Source organism: Amphiprion ocellaris, chromosome 24 (assembly GCF_022539595.1).
Source record: "Amphiprion ocellaris isolate individual 3 ecotype Okinawa chromosome 24, ASM2253959v1, whole genome shotgun sequence".
Classification (NCBI taxonomy): Eukaryota; Metazoa; Chordata; class Actinopteri; family Pomacentridae; genus Amphiprion; species Amphiprion ocellaris.
This window is the reverse complement of record NC_072789.1, coordinates 2,166,115-2,190,234: the sequence shown is the minus strand read 5'-3', so window position 1 is coordinate 2,190,234 and position 24,120 is coordinate 2,166,115. Positions and strand designations below refer to the sequence as shown.

The 24,120-nt window shown below is 42.5% G+C and overlaps 1 protein-coding gene across 2 annotated transcripts in view; it reads right to left on the bottom strand.

The window, feature by feature from the left end:
- Positions 1-14,338: 14,338 nt before the first annotated feature.
- abcc4 (ATP-binding cassette, sub-family C (CFTR/MRP), member 4) overlaps positions 14,339-24,120 on the bottom strand; it is a 38,391-nt gene continuing 28,609 nt past the window's right edge. The window contains exons 20-31 of one of the 2 annotated variants that reach the window (XM_055008700.1): positions 23,832-23,911; positions 22,939-23,089; positions 22,077-22,196; positions 21,874-21,984; positions 21,535-21,635; positions 20,367-20,558; positions 20,123-20,278; positions 19,788-19,877; positions 18,388-18,560; positions 16,972-17,077; positions 15,463-15,597; positions 14,339-15,366 (exon numbers count right to left, since the gene is read on the bottom strand). In XM_055008700.1, the coding sequence (XP_054864675.1) occupies positions 15,277-15,366; positions 15,463-15,597; positions 16,972-17,077; positions 18,388-18,560; positions 19,788-19,877; positions 20,123-20,278; positions 20,367-20,558; positions 21,535-21,635; positions 21,874-21,984; positions 22,077-22,196; positions 22,939-23,089; positions 23,832-23,911 (1,505 nt within the window). In that variant the 3' untranslated portion in view covers positions 14,339-15,276. The remainder of the gene's footprint in view (positions 15,367-15,462; positions 15,598-16,971; positions 17,078-18,387; positions 18,561-19,787; positions 19,878-20,122; positions 20,279-20,366; positions 20,559-21,534; positions 21,636-21,873; positions 21,985-22,076; positions 22,197-22,938; positions 23,090-23,831; positions 23,912-24,120) is intronic. The other variant, XM_055008701.1, reaches the window with a different exon arrangement.

Below are 24,120 nucleotides of genomic sequence, written 5' to 3'. Positions count from 1 at the left end.
AACGTGATAATTCATCAAAATGACTGTATTCTGCTTCTAAACATTTATCAAAAACAAAAAAAGATTCTGTAAGTGGTGGATTTGTAGTAGGATCGCGATCGTGTTATCGTCACTAACCTCAAAAACATCAGTAAAACTTTAGAATGCAGTGAAAAATGAGCCCACGGTGAAGAAAAAAGCTTTTACGGTGAACAGACAAGCCAGGAACTCCCCTCCACAGGTAGGTCGGGTATACTTAGCTCTAGATTTTAACCTATAATGGTTTTCTGTGTCATGTAGGGAATGCTTAGTCCTGCTTTACAGAGACATAAAGCTGACTAGAGATGAACAGATCTCCTTAGATGGACCTTGAGCTTTTCCTCTGACCCCTATTCTTGGATTGTTACATAACATCCTGAGCAGCTTCAAACACACTCCACTGTTACCTCCAAAATAAAAAGCTTCAGCAAACTGATAGCATTCATAAGGTGAGTTTGTTTTCACTCAGCCTCACGCTCAGAGACCTTAAATCCAGACAGGAACCTTTTTAAAGAGGTTTTAGTGTCTTAACCTTAACTAGACCTTAAAGTGTATGAGATCGTAGAAAGAGCAGAAAGAAGCTGGACTCTGAAAGCAAGAAAAACCCTTCAGGTGTTTCTCCAAAGTCACTCTTCTGAAACACATGAATGAATGAGTTGTATACCGGATAAGTATAGGACGTGACATTTTGAAAACACCATAGTGTATGCAAACGTACGATTGGTTTTCAAGGATTTTCGTGGTTAAGCGCCCTCGCCTCAAGTTTTTGATTCACTGCACCTCTGGAAATACAGCCAGGACAACAAGGCCGCATCCCTCTACGTAAAACTGCCTTTGGACAATCATCTTTTTCCTGCAAAGCAAAAACGGAATGGAATGAGCTCCCAACTGAACTAAAGCCAGTAACTGATTTTAAAGACTTTTCTATAGAGACAAAAAAAAATGCCAAACCTGTCAGCTTTGACAGTCTTGAAATGATTTTTTTGAACCATGTAAACGTGAGAATGTGAGATCCTTTCTTAAAGAAAATGTAATATTTTGCTTTTCTGCCTTTACTTGTGTCTCTCTTGCCTGTTCCAGGGACTGCAGATGGAAACTAGCGAGCGTGCTATAATCTGGTCTGCAGCATCTTTTCATTGTGTTTGATGTTCTTCTGTACATGGTCCCTGTCAAATAAACTCATTTTAAAAAAAGTGTGTTTCTGCCCGAAGTCTAAAAACACACAAACAGGCTCCATCGCCACGTCTGCAACAGCTCCTGTTCAAAGCCAATAACACAAGACAAGTGCGACAAACGAGTCCATTTTATGTTATGTTTTTGGAACGGTGACTTAAAGCGTGAGCTAAAACCAACAGTATGCAACACATTAACACCAATCCCACACCACAGCATCTTCAGTGCTACAGATAACCATGTAGCACCTCTACCAAACAATCTGGGTGTCCTCTTGGTGTCTTTCTATACAAGGTGACGTCACCTCTCACTGTATCCAACCCTAACACACAAACACTCTGTATGAGTCACTGCAGCCTCCCACAAGTGACACTACTGGAAAAATAAGAGCCCACATTTACTGCTCTCTATTAATAGTGGAGGGAACATTTAACGCCTGTGGAGACAACACAACAGTACGTGTTGATGTATTCTGTGGCCAAAAGCAGGCAGACTAACCTTTGGTGTGAGGCCGTCTGTCATGTTTTACCCTTTAGTTTCACTGAAAGCACTGACATTTTGTAAACCTGTGCACTTTATGGCACTTCTTCCTGTCCCAACATGATAACACTGAGGACTGTCAGAGCTCTCACATCATTATTTGCTATTATTTGAGCAGGTTTGATTATTTTGCCGACTTACTGTATTCGTTACTGCTCACCGAAGTAAAAACAGCTACAGAAATGTCATGTTTCGGTCAATATTTTCAAGTTGTTTTGCAACCCTTCTTGTGCTAAAGTTTAATGATACTAGCTGTTTATCTTGAGGCTTTTAACTTCTATTATCCACCTGTTTTAATGTACCATTATTTACATATTGTTACGGCCACAGGTATCTGTGTGCCGTCTGGTTTCTGGGGTGCTTTTCTGTTAGGCCTTTGTGTGGGGAGATTGCTTGTGTAGCTTCAGCTGTGGCTGGTTTCAGAGTCTCTCCGGAACCCCAGCTGCCAGTCGTTCCAACTAATGAGTCAGGAGTAGAAGACCTGCACCGCAGCCCTGTTCTCCCCGCCTCCGGACCTTCCTGATTGGGCCACCCTCCGGCTCCCCTCCACCTCTAACCAATCGAACACAGCCATAGCCACACCTGCAGACTATATACCTGCAACCATGCTCTTAGTCTGGGCGGCTGACATCTGTGACCAGTCCACCCTGGTGCCGCTGTGAGTAATTTCTTGTTTCTATTTCTGTGATGTCTTTTGGTCTGTAGGTACTTGTGGTGGGTTCTACAGACATTTCAAGCTCCTGTTGGCGGCTGCGGCTTTGGTGTGGAATCTCCAGGTAGCAGTCCGACAACTTAGTCAAGGAGCTGTTTTGTATTTAGAGTCTTCGCCAGATGAAACTAATCAGCTAGCCAGACTGCAAGATTGTCTTAAGGACATAAAGACCTGGATGACCTAGAATTTCTTACCACTAAATTCAGACAAGACTGAAGTCATTGTATTTGGCCCCAAACATCTTAGAAAATTGCTTTCAAAGCATATAGTTACTCTGGATGGCATTACATTGGCCTCCAGTACTACTGTGAGGAACCTCAGTGTTATCTTTGACCAGGACATGTCCTTTAACTTAAATCTGTAGGACTTCCTTTTTCCACCTGAGAAATATTGTGAAAATCAGGAACATCCTGTCTCAGAGTGATGCAGAAAAACTAGTCCATGCATTTGTTACTTCTAGGCTTGACTACTGTAATTCCTTATTATCAGGTTGTCCCAGAAGCTCTCTGAAACATCTACAGCTGATCCAAAACGCTGCAGCCAGAGTACTGACGGGAGTTGGCAAGAGAGATCATAGTTCTCCTATATTGGTTTCTCTTCATTGGCTTCCTGTTAAATCTAGAATAGAATTCAAAATCCTTCTTCTGACATATAAAGCTCTTAACAACCAATCTCCATCATATCTTAAAGACCTGATAGCACCATATTATCCTAGCAGAACTCTTCGCTCTCAGACTGCAGGCTTACTTGTTGTTCCTAGAATCTCTAAAAGTAGAATGGGAGGCAGAGCCTTCAGTTATCAGCTCCTCTCCTGTGGAACCAGCTCCCAGTTTGGGTTCTGGAGGTGGACACCCTCTCTATTTTTAAGACCAGGCTTAAAACCTTCCTTTTTGACAAATCTTATAGTTAGGACTGACTGGGGGACCCTGAGGGGGTCAGCTGGAATCTTCCTCTTAGACGTCCCTTTAGTTTGCCCCTAGTTCTGCTGCTATAGGCCTAGGCTGCTGGAGGACCTCTCTGGATGCACTGAGCCCTTCTCTAACTACCTTTGTATTTAATATATACACCATTATTGCATTACATTCACTCTGTTTCTCCCTGTATCCTTTCTCTGAGTGTTCCTGATCCCAGAGCTGGATGCTTCAGATCTGTGGTGGTTCTCCCACCAACTGGCCTAATCTCCATCTGTGGGATGCTGCTGCTGCTGACCTTCCTCCAGCCCACTGCTTCCAGCTGCCCATTTCCATCAATCTACTCTGCATCGCCCTCACTATACTTGATTTGCTCATCTACATATTTTTGAATTTACCACCAGCTATATATGTAGTATATTTAATGCCAGAGCCGTACACCATAGCAGTAAACTATAATCAGTTTCCATGTTAATTGTACTTTCCATGTATCATCTGTCTTATCATGCATGTATTAAACTGTGTGTTTTATGGTCCTTGTGTCCCCCCCCACCCCTCTACCTCCATCCCTCTATCTCTACCTCTCTACCTCTTCTGTCCCTCTCAACCCGCCCGGCCAGCAGCAGATGGTTCCCCCCACATTAGAGCCGGGTTCTGCTCGAGGTTTTTTTCCCTGTTAAAAGGGTGTTTTCCTGCCACTGTCTCCTTAGGGCTGCTCTGGGGTTCAGGCATATGGGTTCTGTAAAGCGTCTCGAGACAATTTGACTTTAATTGGCGCTAATTGAATTGAATTTGGGAACTGTGTAATCGGTATGTGAGTGTGAGGCACCACATTTTAGTTCGTTTTTGCACTCTGTGTATTAGTTTTTGTTACTTGTGGTGGCTGTTGTTCCTGTATTTAAGTTTGGCTAAGGAGTTCAGTTGTTTTGTTTGTGTTTAGCTTAGTTACAAACTCTGTTAGGCTTCGTTCTGTTATATTTTGTTTTTGGATTTGACAACATCCACCAATAGTGTGTTTGTTGTTATCACTTTTATGTTCCATTTGCCACTAAGCAATAAATCCTTTCACCTGAACCAATAACATTCTGGTTATTTTGTTGCATCCAGCCAACTCCTAGAGGTTGGATCATAACACAGATTTATATACATTTATAATTTTATCATCAATTCAAGCTGCACAATTATGACCAAAATAGTCACCGGTGTTTTGATCTATGTGGACATTCTGATTATTTATCACCACTGATGATTTATTTTAGGAACAAAACAATTTTCCTACACTTTCACATTTTAAAAAAATCAAGTTTTCAGTCCCCTGTCCTGCTACGCTCCTATCTATGCACAAACATTTAAAGCAAAAATAGACTTAGAGCACTTCCTATTGGCTAAATATGAGTAAAACTTTACCCAAAACTACTCACTTGCTGAACATCTGCTTATTAACTTTTGACCAGATTGATCTGAAACCAAGTGATTTTATTCTCCTGGGTTGTTTGCTAGTAAGTTGAGATTTCTAAGTGTGCAGCATTTTAAAATCAACATCACAGTCGCTCATGTCATTTCATTGTCGGAAGCCAAAATTGTATTTAATATTCAGTGAATAGTACAGTCGTGGCATCTAGTGACATGAACGTCAGGGATTTGGCAGCAGAAAACCACATGGAAAAGTTAAACTGGGATTCGCAGCAAAAAAAAGGCCATCAAAGCTGCCAGTACCACAAATTTAAAACTAATACAGGTAAAAAATGAAATGAAAAAGACAATTAATCACCAAATTCATGATTAGAACAGTCCTAGCAAACCCCACATGTTCACAACACCTGATCCACTGAGAAACTGTGTCAGTTTACTGCTGAACTTAACTGGCTGCACACAGCTGCATCCTCATTAACCTTCATCATTACTGGACCTCACTAATCCAGCTGACTGCACACACAGAGACAGGACACAGAGAGGGAGACAGAGAGGGAGACATGGGGGGAGACAGGGTGAGACAGAGAGAAAGACAGAGGATAGACAGAGGGGGAGAGAGAGAGGGAGACAAAAAGGGAGGCAGAGGGTGAGACAGAGAGGGAGAGATGGAGGGAGACAGAGGGAGGCACAGAGTGAGACAGAGAGGGAGACAGAGAGGGAGACATGGGGGGAGACAGGGTGAGACAGAGAGAAAGACAGAGGATAGACAGAGGGGGAGAGCGAGGGGGAGACAAAAAGGGAGGCAGAGGGTGAGACAGAGAGGGAGAGATGGAGGGAGACAGAGGGAGGCACAGAGTGAGACAGAGAGGGAGACAGAGAGGGAGACATGGGGGGAGACAGGGTGAGACAGAGAGAAAGACAGAGGATAGACAGAGGGGGAGAGCGAGGGGGAGACAAAAAGGGAGGCAGAGGGTGAGACAGAGAGGGAGAGATGGAGGGAGACAGAGGGAGGCACAGAGTGAGACAGAGAGGGAGACAGAGAGGGAGACATGGGGGGAGACAGGGTGAGACAGAGAGAAAGACAGAGGATAGACAGAGGGGGAGAGCGAGGGGGAGACAAAAAGGGAGGCAGAGGGTGAGACAGAGAGGGAGAGATGGAGGGAGACAGAGGGAGGCACAGAGTGAGACAGAGAGGGAGACAGAGAGGAGAGACAAAGAGAATAGCCAGAGGGGAAGACATAGAGGGAGGCAGGCGGAGGGCAGAGGGGGAGACAGAGGAGGCGAGAGAAGGGGAGACAGAGAGGAGGAGAGAAAGTAAGACAGAGGGGGAAATGGGTGGGAGACATGGAGGAGACAGAGAGGGAGACATGGAGACAGAGGGGGAGGCAGAAAGGGAGGCAGAGAGGGGAGACAGAGTGACATCACTGCTGGCGGTCACAGGCCTTTGCTGCATTGCAGGTGCTGAGAGAAAACCATCAGGGAGGAGGAGGAGGAAGAGGAAGAGGAGGAAGAGGAACAGGAGGAGGAAGAGGAGGAGGAGGAGGAAGAGGAGGAACAGGAGGAGGAGGAAGAGGAGGAACAGGAGGAAGAGGAGGAGGACTAATGAGAGAGAGAAAAACAGCAGCTCATGTCCAGCTCTCCTCTCTGCAGACAAACATTTAATCCACGTTTCCAGAAAACTGTCACGCAAACTGGAAGCAAATTTTTTGACATGTCACAAAAAGAACCTCAGAATCAGCCTTGTTTCCTTTAACTGATGGTGGTTATCAGCTTTGTTAACTCAGGGCTTCATTCTCTGATAATCATGTGGGTTAAAATATGTATTATACTGCTCAGAGCACTCGCAATGCTTCCACTGATTTCTAACCTGACAGAGCTCTGAAACTTCCTTCATTTAAACACCAAGAAGTGCAGGTTTAATTCTCACATAATGAAGGATACATAGAGATAACTTCACTTCTTCAAGTTGTTGAGAAACATGGAGGTATGAGATCCCAGAATCAGCCCCAAGGGTGAGACTCTGGCAGAATAACAGCTAAATAAAGGGACACTGTGATATCATAACCTGTGATTTATAAATAAATTATGCCATAACCCAATGAATGTGTTGAAGCTAACTCAAATACCTATTCTTATCATCTTTGTTTAAGAAGTAACTAAGTCAGAACAGCAACTCACTGTGAAAAGTGATGTTTTTGGTTACCAGGGAAACTGATGTTTTTGATAGATTTTACAGATATGAGGAACTGATGCTTTATGAAATGGAAATGCTTTTAAGAGTTTTGATTACTATGAAACTGAGATGTTTTAAAAAGAGGTTGGATTACGATTAAACTAAGATATTTTTAACCTGGTAATGAGGGGAGATACGTGAAAGTCGTGAGGGCAATCAGGTAGCCCAGGACGACTTCGCGGAGTAGTCGAAACTAGTCTGCCCTCATCCTGACTCTATGCGCTACGAGCGGCTTTGAGGGTGCAGGCGACTCGAGACGACAAAGACGGACAAATTGGATAAAATGAACAACGATCAGGAGTCGGATTCCCTACAGTTGGAGAAAGAAGTCTCCCCTCCGCCGGCTCACGAGGCAGCGGTGGAGACAGCGGCGGAGAATGGAGGAGGAAGTGAAAGCGCAGCTGCATCCCAGTCACTGAGGATTCCGCCCGGGGTATTACCTGAGCAGAAATTTCAGGTGATTATCCGTGGGGATGGGTGGAATTCTTGGCACCCGGTTGTGCGGAAGTTGGTGGAGGCAGCATTCCCCAAAGAGGAGAGAGGTGGAGTGAAGCAGGACGGACGGTATGCTGTGTATGACCACCTGAACAAAGTTTGGATTATAATATTAGACAGTCCTACTGAAGTAAAAACAGAGCAAGATGCCAGAGTATGGCTGATGTGGTGGGGTGACTTCTTAGAGAAGACCAAAGAGGGCACCTTAAAGGGGCGGATAGTGTCAATAATTAGCCCCTCTGTGAAATATGATCCTGTGGTGAAGACATTGGCAAGAGAAACCGGGGTGCAACAGGTTTTAGTGGCTCCCTCAAAGGCGGAAGCCATGTCGGTGTATAAGGACCATGGACAGTTCCTGGCCCCATTAAATGTGTACCGCGACAGGATTATTGAGGAGAGTGAAGAAACCGCGAGTGTACGCACTGACCCTGAGGCGATATCAGATGAAGAAAATGACAGTAATGACCAGGCTGCATCGCAGGAGGAGATCTCGGATGCAGATAGGGAACTAGAGCCAAAAATAGACCGACACAGTCCTGCCACGGGCGTGTGGCTGGAGAGGATTGTGGCTGCTAATAAGTCTGTGATTGAAGCACTGAAAGAGTTCACCCGTTCCTGTGGGAATGTGACCACAGAAGAGGAGCAGGCACGTGGGAAAAAAGCGGAACAGAAAGATGGGGTCAGGACACTTAGGCGTGATTGGCCAGCTAGGCCCAGCCTGAGGCTGAGGCATGCATCTACACGAAGGAACGAACCAGCGGGGGGCAACGTGACCTGGGGGGTGGGAGGGACAAGAGGTTGGGATCGCTGGGCGTCAGCACTCTCTGGCATCATAAGGACCCCTCCTTCTTCCAGCCCGGGGTTTTCTGAGTGGGGAGCTCAAGCTCAACCGGCTCCAGTTGTGCAGAGACTGCAGTGGCAGCAGGCTGGCGCTTTGGGAGACTGAGCCAGAAAGTGAGAGTATAAAGAAGCAGAGCACCCGGCCGGAGCCTCCAGAACGGCAGCAGAGGATCCAGCAGAGCCTGAGGAGGACAACATGGCCGAGCACAGTGAGATCAGCGAGGAGGACACCGCTGACTCCATGGATTATACTACGCCAAGTAGGGTGAAAGTACTGACACTGGGCTCCAGAAAAGGGGCGAAGAAGGATGTACAGGTTGTTTCACTGCTGGATGTATCCAAGAGAAAAGCAGTGAAGCAGAAACCTGCATTCAAAGAGTGAATTAAAAAGTCACTACAGAAGGTAGGAGGGGTTCTAAGGACGCCGGGACAGACTTTTTAGATGATCGTGGATTATGATCCAGCAGGGAGGATGACCACACTCCCGTGTTGCTGCATTATGTGCTGTGGTTGAAACCAGGTAGAGTGAGGAGCTGTCTGAGTATCAGAGAGCTGTACCTGGGCAACCATGATGGACTGGGAGACCTTTTTTGAAGGTTCCTAACTGAAGGATTTATCTGGACTGCCCAAGAAGGGATTATGGAATATCAATACAACAGCTGTGGGTTCAATTCAATTCAATTTTATTTATATAGCGCCAATTACAGTCAAATTGTCTCGAGACGCTTTACGGAACCCATATGCCTGAACATCCAGAGCAGCCCTAAGGAGACAGTGGCAGGAAAACACCCTTTTAACAGGGAAATGCTCAAAGCGTTTCGTTTTGATTCATTTTTCCCAATTATAAATAAATAAATGAAAGATTTTTGGCATTATAGCATCACAGTTATATGCCTGGTAGCTCAGAGAAGGCTTTGAAAAAACACTTTGACCTTCATGTTTGGAGGCAGGCAGCTGACGTAGCGTTCACTTGTTGTCATGGTTACAGTGACGCTGTGCCGCTATCTGGCAATAATACAGAAATCTTTAACAAATCCGTGGATCCAGACTATAAGCCGCATCACTGCTAAAATCTAGTCACTTGGTCCTTGTGTCATTTCTGACCTTCCCTGAAAATTTCATCCAAATCCATTTTGAAGTAATGTTGCCAACAGACAGACGGACAAACAGACAACTGGAGCGTTCCTTGGCGGAGCTATGATTCAAACTGGTGCCGACAAAAAACGACAAAGGAGACGACGGGACAAAAACACCTCCACAACCAGCACAATGCCACTGAAGAAACTACTGAATCGTTTTCCATCTCCACGTCACTCTAATAGCTTTCAAACATGTAAAAACTTAATGGAACTTTTAGTGCAGCTATAAAACCGGAACGATAAGCAGTTTGTGAACGTGCAGCTCAGACAACGAGTCTCTGCTGCTCAGTTTAACATCCTCCTGAAATCAATGTGACTGAAGGTTTGTCTTGCAGAAGCATCTTGTGTCAGCAGGACGAAGCACAAAGTGTTGAGGTCGGTGCTTTTAAACATCACACAGCAGTAGAAAAAAAAAACCACGGAGGAACACATTAATGAAAACACACACAGGCTGCAGGCTGGGCCAACTAGTCACTGGGCTAAAAAATACGCTTAAATCTGATCTCTTCTGTATGTGTCATGCACCAAAATCCACCAAACAGCAACATGAACGCTGCAAATCAGCAGACGCTAAGGCATCGCACAAGATCCTGCAGGAAAACGACAACAAAATGCAACAAAGAATTCAAATCCTGCATGATTCTGGTGTCACGTTTGTTTAAGGAAGCTGTAACTCTGCAACGCTTTAAATGAAAGATTTGTCACATATGTCACATTTGAAGTGAGTTTTGCTTTGTTTTAGAAAACACTGTAAGAAATTATGGCTCATAAGTGATGCGAATATCTAAGATGTGCAGGAATGTGTAAATTATTCACAGAAGACAAGGTTTTCTTATTTTACATTTTAGATGAGGCCTCCGATCCTCAATGTACTCGAAGTTTAAATAAAGGTGAATAAATGAATAAACATAGGAGACATGAATAGGATTTTACATCCTGAATGGATTAAATATCAGCTCCTAACTGCAGCAACAGCCTGGAAAACCCATTCTAACCTTTTATATCCATTCCCTGCTGTATTTTTTGATGTGTTTTTGAATGGAGTTTTTAATATGCAGGATCACTGTCTTACTGGCTTTCAATCAGTGTGTTGACACGGTTTTCATTTAAGATTTTTATTTATTATGGTTTTAGAAAAAGATTTTCATCCATGTATTTATACATTTTTGACTAATTTGTTTATGTTTTGTCACTTTTTTAAAATTAGATTGTTCGATTTTCTTTATTTTTATTACTACAATTTTTAAAATGGATTTTGATCCCATTTATATATATATACATTTTGACTCGTTTATCTTTCATCACTTTTTGAATTAGATTATCAGATTTTACTAGATTTTATAAAAATTTAAGATCACTACAACTTTGAAAACAGATTTTCACCCATTTAATTGTACATTTTCACTATTTAGATTATATCACTTTAAAACAATTGGGGCATTGTTTTTTTTAACTGCCGTTTTGTTCCTTGTCTTCTTCATGTACTTCCTTTGATTTGAAAAATGCTACACAAATAAAGCTGGATTGATTGATTGAATGATTTAAGAAATTAACAAAGTTTGCTGCATTAAATTTAACTGTTTTTAATCTTAATTTTGTCCACAACCACCCAGCACCAAGCTACAACCTGTCCAAACACCCTGATAAACACAAGTTCATCCAAAAACCTGCTTTCTAGTGACAGAAAACTCCCTCCACCTGAAACCTTTCAATGAGCATCAGGATCATATTCTAACCCACTGACAGACTGTGAAGTCCTCACCTCCTCTTGTACTCGTCCCTCTCTCTCTTCACCTTGGCCAGCACGTTGTTCAGCGCCCTGATCTCCGGTGTGATGGTGTCGATCTGGACTCCGACGCCGTCCGGGTGCGTCCAGGACACTCCGGGTCCCGTGACGCACGACTCCCTGCCGGTGCCGAACCTCCGGGTGTGGTTGAAGGACCAGATGGTTCCGGGGGGGAAGCCCGTTGCTGGTGCCGGTTCCGGTGTGAGCGGAGAGCTTCTCGTTGATGTTGCTGATGGTTCTGGTCGGGTCGCTGGGACTCAGAGCCGGGCTGGTGGTGAGGTTGGAGTTGGAGTCCGTGTTCAGGTTGTTCCCCAGCAGGTATTTGTTGTGGAACAGAGGAGGAGGGTTGAGGGTTGGAGAGAGGAGGCCGCCGGGCAGGTAGGCCGGGTTGTTGGCGTTGTGGAGCGGCATGTCTGGGCGAGATCGGACCGATGAATCCGGTCTGGACCCCCATGTCTTTGGTCAGCGGCTTCTGGTGTGGATCTCCTCCGCTGTTGTCCTCCAGGGCCTGCTGCAGCTGCTTCTCCAGTACCTCGTTCCTGCGCTCCAGTTGGTTCACTTTGATCAGGAAGCAGCGGAAGCGCAGGATCAGGGTCTTGAGCCAGCTGACGTTGGATCCCAGGTCGTTGCGCAGCGCAGCGCCGTGGCGGCCGGTGGGACCCGGTGCAGGGAGCTGCTCAGGTGCAGGTAGGCGAGGCCGGACGACGGCAGCGCGCCCAGATCCAACCCGAACAAACCATCCGGCCCGAAGCCGCCGTGCTCCCCCAGGAAGTATCCCGGCTCCGGGATGGCGGAGTCGGCTTGGCCCGTCATCTGGTGGTGATGCTGCTGCGGAGCCAGGAGGCCGCTCTCCCCCAGGACCGGATTCATGCTCGAATAGGAAAATCTGAAGTGCTCGAAATCCGGCATGAACCCAGACTTCCGTAGATTCAGCTCTGCAGGTAATTCCGAGTAAAATCTGCTAGTTATCCGCAGCAGGAATGAGGCCCAGCAGCCCGGTTTGGATGTTTATTCCTGATGATCCCCTTTACAGAGAGGAGCTGAGGGCAAAGAAGAGCAGACGATGCGTTTTAGAAAGGAGGCTTTTAGGGCCTAAAAACAGACCAGAATGACAGGATTCAAACACAGCGCTGCAGTAAACCTTTGTGGACATATGATACAAACAAACAAATAAGGTGCCTCTAAATCTGCCACTGGAGCCTGTATCAAAATGACATTGCTGAGTTCACTTTTACGCAGGACTCGTTTAGAGGAGAGACACGGACAAACACAAAAGACAAAATAATAAAACAAATCTAAAAATAATTCAGATCTACCGTCGGTCGGTCACGTGATCTACGTAGACGTCCCCCACTGCTCTGAGGGGTCCAGATGTTCCCTGTAGCTCTGCGCTAGCGCCGCTAGTCTAGAAACCGGAGACCCGATGGAGGACATGAACAACTGATGGTCCTGATGGAGAGGAGGTTCTGCAGCGGGATTCGTTTATGTACGGTGTATTTTTGCAAGATGACTGATGAAGTGAGCATCCTGTGTGTGTGTGTCTGACTCTAACACACACCTGTCATCAGTTCTAGCCGCTAGTTAACCACACAGCTGCTGAGAGGATAAAGTCTGCCAGGCTTCTTTTTGTTTCTGTATGTTTCTGTTGTCCTGGGCAAAGTGCATCAGAGAGATGTATAATTTTACTGTCAGTGAGTTGCAGTGTGTTTCCTGTTTCTAGAGGCAATGAGACAGAGGTTATGTTATTTCACTGAAACTACGTACATGCATTTTCACATAATTTTGGACTATTGCAGTATAAATACAATAATAATTAGAAGAATTTGAATTGTGATTTTCTCAACTTCTCATTTAAAGATATCAGCACTATATAGTACTACTATAATATGCATAAATATATAACATTTAGAACCTTGCTGTCTTGCGCAAAGTGGATAGTCAAACTGAATAAAAGCACAAATACATTTAAATACATGATTCCTGTATCATTTAATTGTTTTTTAAACTTATTATTAGCACTACGAATAATAAAGGGCAGATTATGAATCAGCACCATGGAGCAAATCCGTGGCTCTACAGTACATATCTGGAAAAGGTATGAAATTTAAAAGCAAGGACTCCAGGAAGAGTAGCCACAGTTAAACAGTCCAGTGTCTAATGGTGATGTAAATTCAGCTTCAAAATAATAAATTGTAGGGCCCAATGGTGACCACATCAGGGTTTGAACCACTGACCTTCTGATCAGTAGTCCAGAAATTTAACCATTGCATCACCACTTCCATGTTCGTGGATATGGGTTGCTACAGTTCAGCCAGTTATATTGTCAGGTATGTTTCTGGATGGTGTTTCAAATTGGTGCTCCATGTGCCCCCTTTAACTTTGAGCACCTGCCCCTCCAAAGGTCTCTGCACAGCCCTGATGAATTTACAAACTTATGTAAATGAAAAGTGACACACAAATTACCAAATGGTTGTTTAAAGAATGGTGAAAGCGACAGTTCATTTAAGAATTAAATGAGACATGATTTATATAAAATTGTCCAGGGTGACATGTCTTCTCAGGAAACATCTACTGACTGGCCTCCTGCTAAATGTCTTCAATGTTCTGCACCAAACAGGACTAACTGCTTTGATGTTCTGCCTAAAAAAAACGTCCCAGTATTTAAAATACAGACAGTTGACAGAGAAAAACCCTAAATTAAGAATGGAGTGACGTTTTAAGATGGATATTCCCACCAAATGACGGAATATTTTTGGAGAGAATTATTTTCCGTAGGAGAAGTAAACAAGGAGAAGTAATGCATGCTTTGTTGGTTTTTCCTTCCTTCGTTGCATATTTGTAAGGATGGAGCAACATCCAACAAGTAAACAAGGAGAAGTAATGCGTGCTTTGTTGGTTAATAACAGACATCTGGATGTTTTGTTGCATTCAGGCATATGGGTTCTGTAAAGCATCTTGAGACAATTTGACTGTAATTGGCACTATATAAATAAAACTGAATTAAGGTTTATTCATGAAGTGGAAGTTTTGGATCTTTTTTACATCTTCGAGAACAGAAAGACCCAAAGATCAAAGAAGTGTTGTTTAAAGCGCCTTTTATGTAGAATTTGACTGAACAAATGTACAAATCGGCAGTTAATACAACAAGTGTGAACAGATCAAAGTCATTCAACAAACTCCACATCATCTGTAGCAGCTGTTAAGATTCCCTCCTCCCTGTAAGCTCTTAAATCAGTGGAGTGGGAGTACAAGGACCACAGCATCTGTACAAGAAACTCCTTTTCAGACTGTTTCTAAAGTCTGGTACATGTGTGTCTGGATTTGTTTAAGGCAAAGACATCAGTGTTGAGAACAGACTGTTGCTGAAATCTAACACAGAAAGTGCTGCTGCAGTGAAATGTGTCTTCAGGTTCGTCAGTCTCGTGTCTGAATGAACTCACTTTCCTTTAGTCAGAGCAGTGATCTTCCTATAAGCTGGAGGTAAGACTTTAGCTACATCGCAGCCGTCCTCAGGTGATCAGCTGCTTTTCTGTCCTATGTAGAATACATACCTGACTAACATCACAGTGGTCTGAACGACGAACATTCGTGGAAAAGGAACCCAAATGCTGCGACTGATTAAGCAGCAACCTCAGGTAGATTTAGTCGCTGATTCCGTGCTTCTCTGCTACCTGGACTCACAGATACAGATATTCTTTGAACGGTTAAATTTACACAAACTTGAAATAAGGCACTTGGTTTTTAAGGATTACGCGGCCATTTGAAAGCTATTCAACATGATAAATATGAAGCAGCAGATAATAAATATTGGTCTGCTTCAACAGTTTGTACAGCAGTGATTTCTCAGGTCTGTGAGCTCCAACAAACAGCGTTAGACTGTTTGGCTCAGATGTTCACTGAGGCTGCAGCCTCCCTGTAGGTCCTGAGATGCGTCTCCTCACCGTCTGTCTGGTGGACCGGTGGACAAGCCCAGCAGCTCTCTGAGGCTTCTGGCAGAGCAGAGACTCTTCTTCGGCTTACAGAGCCGTCTCAAAGATTACGATGTTACCGTCTGCCGTTTCTGCGTGTCCGTTTGGAACGTTAGCACGGCTTCGGTTGGAGTAAACCTGAAAAGATCATTTAAAAATTTAGTTTGACCGGAGATGGTGACAAAAGCTTATCACTTTTCAACATGTTTAGGAATCTCTGAGTCTGAAACTCACCTGCTCAGCTGCCGACTGCAGAGCTGCAGCCTCCTGTTTGCCCGTCTGCTGGACCATCTTATAAAAGGTCCCGTTTGGATCTTGAAGCAAGCTGTAAGGCTCGTCGTAGGCGTGGATCTCCCCGGCATCCAGAACCTGGAAACAAAGTCAGTTTTGATTGTATGCATGTTTTAAGTTGTAGTATTTAGCATTGACTTTTAGCAGAACAAGACGAGACCTCAGATAGTCAGGTCCATAAATGTTTGACTCTGTTCACCAGAGTGGATTAAAAATGAAACAATCCATATGTGCTTTAATTGCAGACTTTAGTTTGAGGGTATCAGGTGAACGGTGGAGGAACTACGACACATTTTATATGTAGCCTCCACCTTTTTAAAGGACCAACAGTAACTGGACAAACTGCTTCACAGTCTACAACAGCCTGAAGTGTCTGGGTTTGTCCTGGTGATGCTCTACTGCTGCTGTCTTCACTTCCTGCTGGTTCTTGAGCAGTTTTCTCTTCAGTTTAGTCTTCAGCTGGTGAACTGCAGCTCAACTGGATTCAGGTCAGGTGACTGACTTTGTTATCTTTGGTCACTCTGGCAGTAAGGATACACTTGACAAACAACTCATTAGGCTAAAACCCCGTTAGTTATTTATGATGAGTTGCACAATTAATGACTCGGCATCACTTCATCCTCTTTCAACACAAGAGCAGAGGCACTATGTTAACTTTATTTGGACAAATGTAGATATAATGTGCTGTGAAAAACTATTTGCCCCCAAGATTCCTCCATGGCACATGGTACCTTCCTCCAAAGACTGATCACAAACAGTTTACTGCAGTTGTTTCTGCCAAGAGACCAACCACTTATCAGGTTTAGAGGATCAATTACTTTTTCACAGGAGTGATGAATGAGAATCGCTTCCCTAAACTTCCTCAACTCTGGTATTTCATACAAGGACATAAGATTAATGCTTTTGGCAATAATCACTGAATTACCTACTAATATCTCTGTGGCCACAAGGGGGCGCTATTCCAACAGGATTGGTCATGCTGTGAATGTGGACAAAACAAGCATTTCTGGTCTTCTGTATTTCATTTCAGGTTCTGTTCAAGGTTTCTTCCTGTTAAAAGTGAGCTTTTTCTTGCCTCTGTCACCTTAGAGCTGCTCTGCAGGTTCATATGGGGTCTTGAAAGTGTCTTGAGAGAATCTGACCTGTAATTGACGCTATATAAATAAAACTGAATTGAAGTGATAAAGGTTTTCAATAAATCGCCACTTAAAAAATTTTATTTTGCGTTCTATGGGTTACCTCTGTTTAAAATTAAATACATCTAAATATTAGTTTGATGTGGAACATTTAAGCGTGAGAAATAAAATAAAAGCGCTGTATGTTTATTCACCCTGCTGGAGAGGAACCTTCACACCTGTTGATCTTCAATAAATGTTCTTGTGTAACATCTGGGTGTGGTCTCCTAAAAGTCCTTCAGTAAACTAACATCAGATTACTATCAGAGTAACTCACCAGAATGCGGTCGCTGTCTATGATGGTGTTGAGGCGGTGAGCGATGGTGAGCACGGTGCATTCTCTGAACTTGTCCCGTATCGTTTTCTGGATCAGCTCGTCGGTCCTGCAGCCACAGAGGTTTAACAATGAAGAAATGGATTTTCTTTGCATGTTAAGAAGCTAAGTATTCGATAAGAAGCTGACATGTTTGTTGCAGTAATGCTTTAAGAGGGTTGTTGGGATGTTTTGGTACAAAGTAGATCAAATATGTGGAGTATTCTGAGATGACGTGTTGTGAAGTGGTGCTCGAGAAATTAAATTGAAATGAATTATGTAAAACCACATTTATAATTCATTATCTAGCCAACAAAATCACCAGCACACCACTCTAGGTGGTGAAACTAAACATTTCACCTGGGAATCCATTTTAAAGGTTTAATACCTCCAGAATATCAAACCAGCAGCACATATACTGTTGGAAACCATCGGATGGAGGTCACACAAACAGTTCTGTCATCCATCACTTCATCCAACTACAGAGTCAATCTGACATTAGGACCAACAAAGACATTGAAAAGGCAGTTTGGAATTTCCTTTCTGCAAAAGATTGAAATGGAAATCCACTAACAAATGAGGACCCTGCAGCATTGTTTTCTTTGGATGCTTTTAGGACAGCACTGATCTGACAAAATAAGCCTCGTATGTTGTTCAGTTTCAACACGAAGACAACATGGAGGCAGCTTGTAACAACGATACTAAATATGCCCAATGATGTATAGACGTACATGTTTTTTCTTCATTCATTTACAGTTACAGGAATGTTTCAGCCCAAATACCACACTCATCTGAAGATTTTACACTTCTGAGTCTACAATTCTGAGTGACCAGTGTTTACATTTGAGCCATCTGATCTTTTGAGACTGCTGGAAAAGTTTTTCTCTGTGTCTTCATTAAATGTCTGTGGGAGTTTCATTTCAGGAGATACTGAATCCCTAAAACAGCTACTCAGGTAAAACACTTCATTGAGACTGAAAATACAAAAATTCTCACATCTGAAAACATGTTAATTACCAAAAAATCTGCCAAATTATTCTACAGAACTTAGTTTGCAAACAACAAACAAGTAAATTCTCAAGAGATTTCCTGAATTCAGTGTGAATTAACATGGACTGAATCTGTAGAATTCATTTTTCTTGTCTTCCGTGCTTGTTTGTTTCACGTTTTTTCTTTAAACCCGTGTTTGATGACATTGTAAACTGGAGGTAATAATAAGAATGTTGCACTTAGCAAAAACACACTTCAACATCTGTCAGGCCAGAATCTACAAACACTTTCATTTTCCGAACAGTTTGTGTGAGCCATCGTGGTTCGGTATGTATTGTGCTGTAACTGGTAAAATCATGTCCCTTTGACGCCCTCGTTAACTTGCAGTACCTGGGGTCCACGTTGGCCGTGGCCTCGTCGATGATGAGGATGCGGTTCTTCCTCAGGATGGCTCTGGCCAAACACACCAGCTGCCTCTGACCCACGCTGAAGTTGGAGCCCGACTCAGCCAGAACTGTCTCCAACTTACCGGGCATCTCCTCCACCGCCGACTTCAGCTGCACCTGCAGGAAACGTCTCAGGGACTCAGTGACAAATAAACTCTGAGTGGTCTACATAGCAGAAAATAAACGTCTACACCGCTGTGTCTGGAGGAGTAAAACTCAATCCTACAACATAGAAAAACACAATGGGCCTAATCTGTTTACAATTTGGGAAATTAAATCAAGTGAATTAGCAAACAACAGTTTCATTATAATTGTTGTAGTTTAATATTTTTTAGGTACGATGTGCTAAAAGTAAAAGTTGATATAATTATGGCAAATACCGTTAGACTGAAGACCAGAGTTACTTGTAAAAATGTACTTAAGGTATTCAAACTTTTAAAAAAGCTTAGAAACATAACGATACATAATGGTGTAATATGCATGAAATCTATCACTAAATAATGAAGGTAAGATGTGGAGCAAAAAGTTTGAACATGTCTGGGCTTGTTCTCTGTAAAAGATGACTAAATGATAACCTAATGTCTTCTGTAAAGTGATCTAGGGGTGAAATATGACAATCTGAAGTCATGATCTGACCAATAGATTTAAAAAAGTAGAATGGTGTCCCTACAGGCGTGGAAAAATGACCAACTCTCTCAGCATAAAGACGGCGCTCAGCTCAGTATCTCTGGTTTTTCTTGGGGTGTTATCACTGCTAAGAACTCCTCCTGCATTTTCTGTCAACAATAAATCCTGCTGCCATGCTGATTTCTCCTGGTGATTTTTGGAAGATCTTTGAAGAAGCTTTTTAGATGTTTGAACACATTCAAGTCTTAGACTCTGGCTTTGATCTGTGACTTAGTTTATGACCACGTTTACATGAAGTTTACATTCATATTGTGAGAGCCTGATGCAGCTCCGCTTCCTGATTCTGAATATAAGATGCTTCACCAAGTTGGTCAGATTGAGGGATACGTGCCTTTAATTCATACAGTTCCTTATGTGTCATTATTACATCCAGTCCTCTGTCTTTACAGGAAAATTCCATTCCAGCTGATACTTCTGAGTCAGCATGTTCCAGGCTGAGCTGTAATTTCAAATAGACCAGGGTTGAATGGTACTGGAACACAGAATACCAGTTAGCCAGGTTAGCTGGTTCTGTATCGTGATTCTGAATGTCCATTTGAATAATTCGTACTTCCTCTTCTCTTTCCTGCTCTCTTTTCTTATCGTCATCTCTGTTAGATTTGTTCAGTAACTTCCCACCTCGGCAGGTCTTAAACACAGTCGGTGTCGTTCACTAACCTCCTGCAGAGCGTTCCACAGTTCTTCATCTGTGTGTTGGTTGAAGGGGTCCAGGTTCTTCCTCATGGAGCCTGTAAACAGCACTGGATCCTGGAATACAAGAGAGGGGAGAGGTCAGAGAGTAATCTTCCTCTGGTAACCACGGTAACCAAGGAAACACATGCAGTCATCATCGCTTTGAAGGACATTGCTGCAGGAAGATTACTGGATCGTCAAGAACTTCAAAGAGAGAGGTTCAATAGTTGTGAAGAAGATTTAAAGGTGCCCAACAAAATTCTGAAATGAGGCCGGCCCTCAGTTTTATCCGCAGTGACGGGAGGTCGGCTGTGTTTTACCTGAGGAATAATAGACATCTTCTGACGCAGGTCGTGTAGGCCGATCTCTGAGGTCACAATGCCGTCGATGTAGATCTTTCCCTGAGGTTCTGCAAGGCGGAAGAGAGCCGAGACCAGGGAGCTTTTCCCGGCACCCGTTCTGCCCACAATACCGACCTGATAGACAGCAGAGAATGACAAGCTGAGGTCTGATGTTGTGTCTGATAAACGGCGGCCGTTGCTCTGAGAAACAAACACATCTGACCTTCTCTTTGGGCCGGAACGTTGCACTCATGTTGTGCAGCACCGTCGGTCCGTCCGGACTGTAGGAGAAGCTGACCTGGTCAAACGTCACCAGGCCTTTGCTGGGCCAGTTAGGGGGAGGATGCTTCTGGGTTTCCCAGGGTGCTTCACTCTCCAGTTCAGTGTACTCGACCGCTCGCTCCACTGAGGTCATCTGTGGACAGAAATGAACCACAGTGACTACGTTTACAAGCACATTATTATTCATTATGAAACAAGGTGTTCCTGATGTTGCGCTTCCTGATGACAACATGTGAGGATATTATTTTGGTTTTAGGAGCATTCAGGTGTGCCGAGGTCCTAACTGCAGTCTGTTCACTGGCAGCTCAGTTCACATAAAACAACTAACCAACAGTGTGTGAGGCAACAGGTAGAGATGTATGTCCTAAAGAGACGAGCACATCTCTGATTTGACGGAATTAAAGTAGAAGCAGTTTCACACACTGTTGAACAAGTCGTCACTGGTGGAAAACTCTGAAAAACAACCATGTGTGGTTACAAGTTAACTGGAATATTGGTGGAATATTATTTTTTATTTGTTGTGTAAACAACTAGGTAGGAATGTTTTCTTTTCCAGAGTCTGGGCACAGAATAAATTATATTTACTGTTGATGACACGCAACAGAATTATACTGTAGAAGTTAGCAGCTATAATTTGACTAAAACATAAATACGTGGCAAAAGAAAATAACAGATACCCAACAAATGTGAACACTGTTTTTACCCCTGTCCCATAAAGCAGCTGAACCAGTGCAATAACTCTGGAACCTGTACATTTAGCATGGCCAGTGCAGTCTTGGGTGGGTTTGTGCAATATTTATTTATATATTTATTTTCAAACATATGTAATAGATAATTGGCATAGTATATATCTATATATTTTTGATCTACATATTTTATCTTTATTTGTTGCTATCATTTTATCCTACGAAGGAGATGTACTCAAAATTTCGTTGTACATCTGTCCAATGACAATAAAGGCATTTCATTTGATTGATTTGGTTTAAACAATAAAATCTTTCAAGCATTTATGGAAAAGAGTCAGATCCAGACATGTTTATAGATCCAGTAAGTATCACTTCATCCTACAGTATGTTCTAATAGGAGCAAAGACAACACCAGTACCTTACCATGTTCTCCACCTCGGCACTCTGCCTGACACCCCACTGAAACATGCCGGTCAGAGTGACGGCGTAGCTCAGAGCCAAACCAACGGAGCCGGCATCCAGCTCTAACAAGACCAGGAAAAAGAATTAAATCTTTCACTGAAAACATCAAATCACACCAGAATTCACTCTCCTCAGAAAGAATCTGCTGCCTCTTACATATTACATGTTTTAATTCAACGTGGAGCATTACAAAGTATCAGACACTGGCGACCCCTGGTGGTGGAACGCCAGTAAAGACACCGTGGAGGACAGCCATCAAAGTCTAGTGTTTGAAGTTCAAAGCTTAAAACTCTTCCTTACGGTCTCGGAGCAGCACGCAGCCGAAAGTGGTGATGGTGACGAAAACGGCGCAGATGAAATCGAGGCGGACGGCAAACCAGCGAGAAGTGGTCAGGAACAGGAACCACGCTTCTGCTCAGGAGGGAAAAAAAAGTCAGTGACGCTATAGGAACACAGAGCATTAAAGTTCAGAAAGACCTCAAAGTGCTGAGACTGAAGGGAACCTGAGTGTAGATCCTGATGGGCGTCAAACGTATTCTGGAATCTCTCCTCAGCCCCGAAGGCTCGGATCGTCCACAGGCCCTGAAGAGACGAAGACAGGTGGGAGAAGACGGGACTCCGAGCTGCAGGACAAGCAATGAAGAGACAGATGTGTCAGAAGATACGACTTTTCATACAGCCTTAAAAACATACAAAGTCTTTTATCCCTCTGAACTCCCAACAGTTTTCTGTGTTTTTTACTCCTGTCCTGTTTTTACTCACTGTGGGTTAATTTTCACTGCAATACAAAGTCCTGCATCGCTATGGAAACAGAAAAAAAACACATGACTGGATGTAGAAAGAATTAAAAAATGTCTTTGGGCAGCATCTTGACTAATCATTATACAAAAATTTTAAAAGCCCAGAATCAACATGTTCATTTTTCCTTTTGAAAGGGCTCGCAGGAGTTACCTGAAACATGCTGACTCTACACCATATAGATATATTACCACTTACATTTTTAATTTATTTTCAGATTTGTCCAGTCAAACGTTCTTGGTGTGAGATTATGGGATCGGTGAAGTCAGTCTGTCTTCTCAGATACAGTGAGTGCAAAATGCTGACGTGTAGAATGAAGATGATTATTGTTTGTTTGTAGTTTTCCAACAAAACTGAAAGTCACGTGATTTGTTGAAAATCCAATGACTCACTTCTTGCTCTGAAAAATGATGTAGTTTTGTTTTTAAAAAAAAAACCTTTCAAACCCACCGGCAGATTTTGAGGTTCAGAGGGTTAACTGTGTGGGTATTAAAATGGACAACAAAGATCTCTGGATGTGTATGTAGCACGCAAAAAGCCTGTCATTAACAACTGTGGGAAACTAACTGGTGGACTCAAGGCGTTTGATGTCTCTGGAGGTCTGCAGGAAGTAGCGACGCAAAAAGATGAAGACGATGAGAAGGGGTACCACGGGGATGAGGATCCACGGGATCACAGACGCTGCCACCGCAATGACCCCAAGAATCTGCAGGAACACCTGAACAGAGACAACGGGGAATAAAAAGAAGAGTATATATATATATATATATATATATATATATATATATATACATATATATATATATATATATATATATATATATATACACATATATATATATATATATACATATATATATGTATATATATGTATATATATATATGTATATATGTATATATATATATATATATATATATATATATACATATATATATATATATATATGTATATATATGTATATATATATATATGTGTATATATATATATATATATATATACATATATATATATATATACATATATATATATATGTATATATATGTATATATATATATATATGTATATATGTATATATATATGTATATATATGTATATATGTATATATATATATATATATATATATATATATATATATATATATATATATATATATATATATATATATATATATATATATATATATATATATAAAAAAATGTCTACTTGAACTTTGAAGTAAAAACAACGTGCACCTCATTTCCCTCCATGTTTGTTTTACTTTGTGCCTTCACACGGACACTGACAAGTAAAAGTAAGTGAAGCTGGATAGACTCCGACCAGAAATTCATGTCTCCTCTTAGAAAAATGATTAACTGTCAGTAAAAGGACTGCCACTGTTTTGTTGATGAGCAGCAATCCCTTTCTTCTGTTACATTCATGCAACAATATGTGCAGAGGATTTATTAAGACCTCTTCTAACCTGAATGAAGTCCACAAAAGTCCATGGCATGTTGGAGTCCAGCTGGCCGATGTCCTTTGAAAATCTGTTTAAGATTCTTCCTGCAGCAAGACAAGAAAAAACACACTGTCAGAATATGAAAAGAGTAAGTTTAGCCAAAATATAACCTTATCTGGTCTTTAGAGAACATTTTAATTCATGATTGTGTATTGTTCCCTCATATTTTTGACTAATTAAAAATTCTTTGAAGAAAATCAACATTAACAAAACAACACAGAACAAACAAAAGGAAAAATACATCCAAAATTCC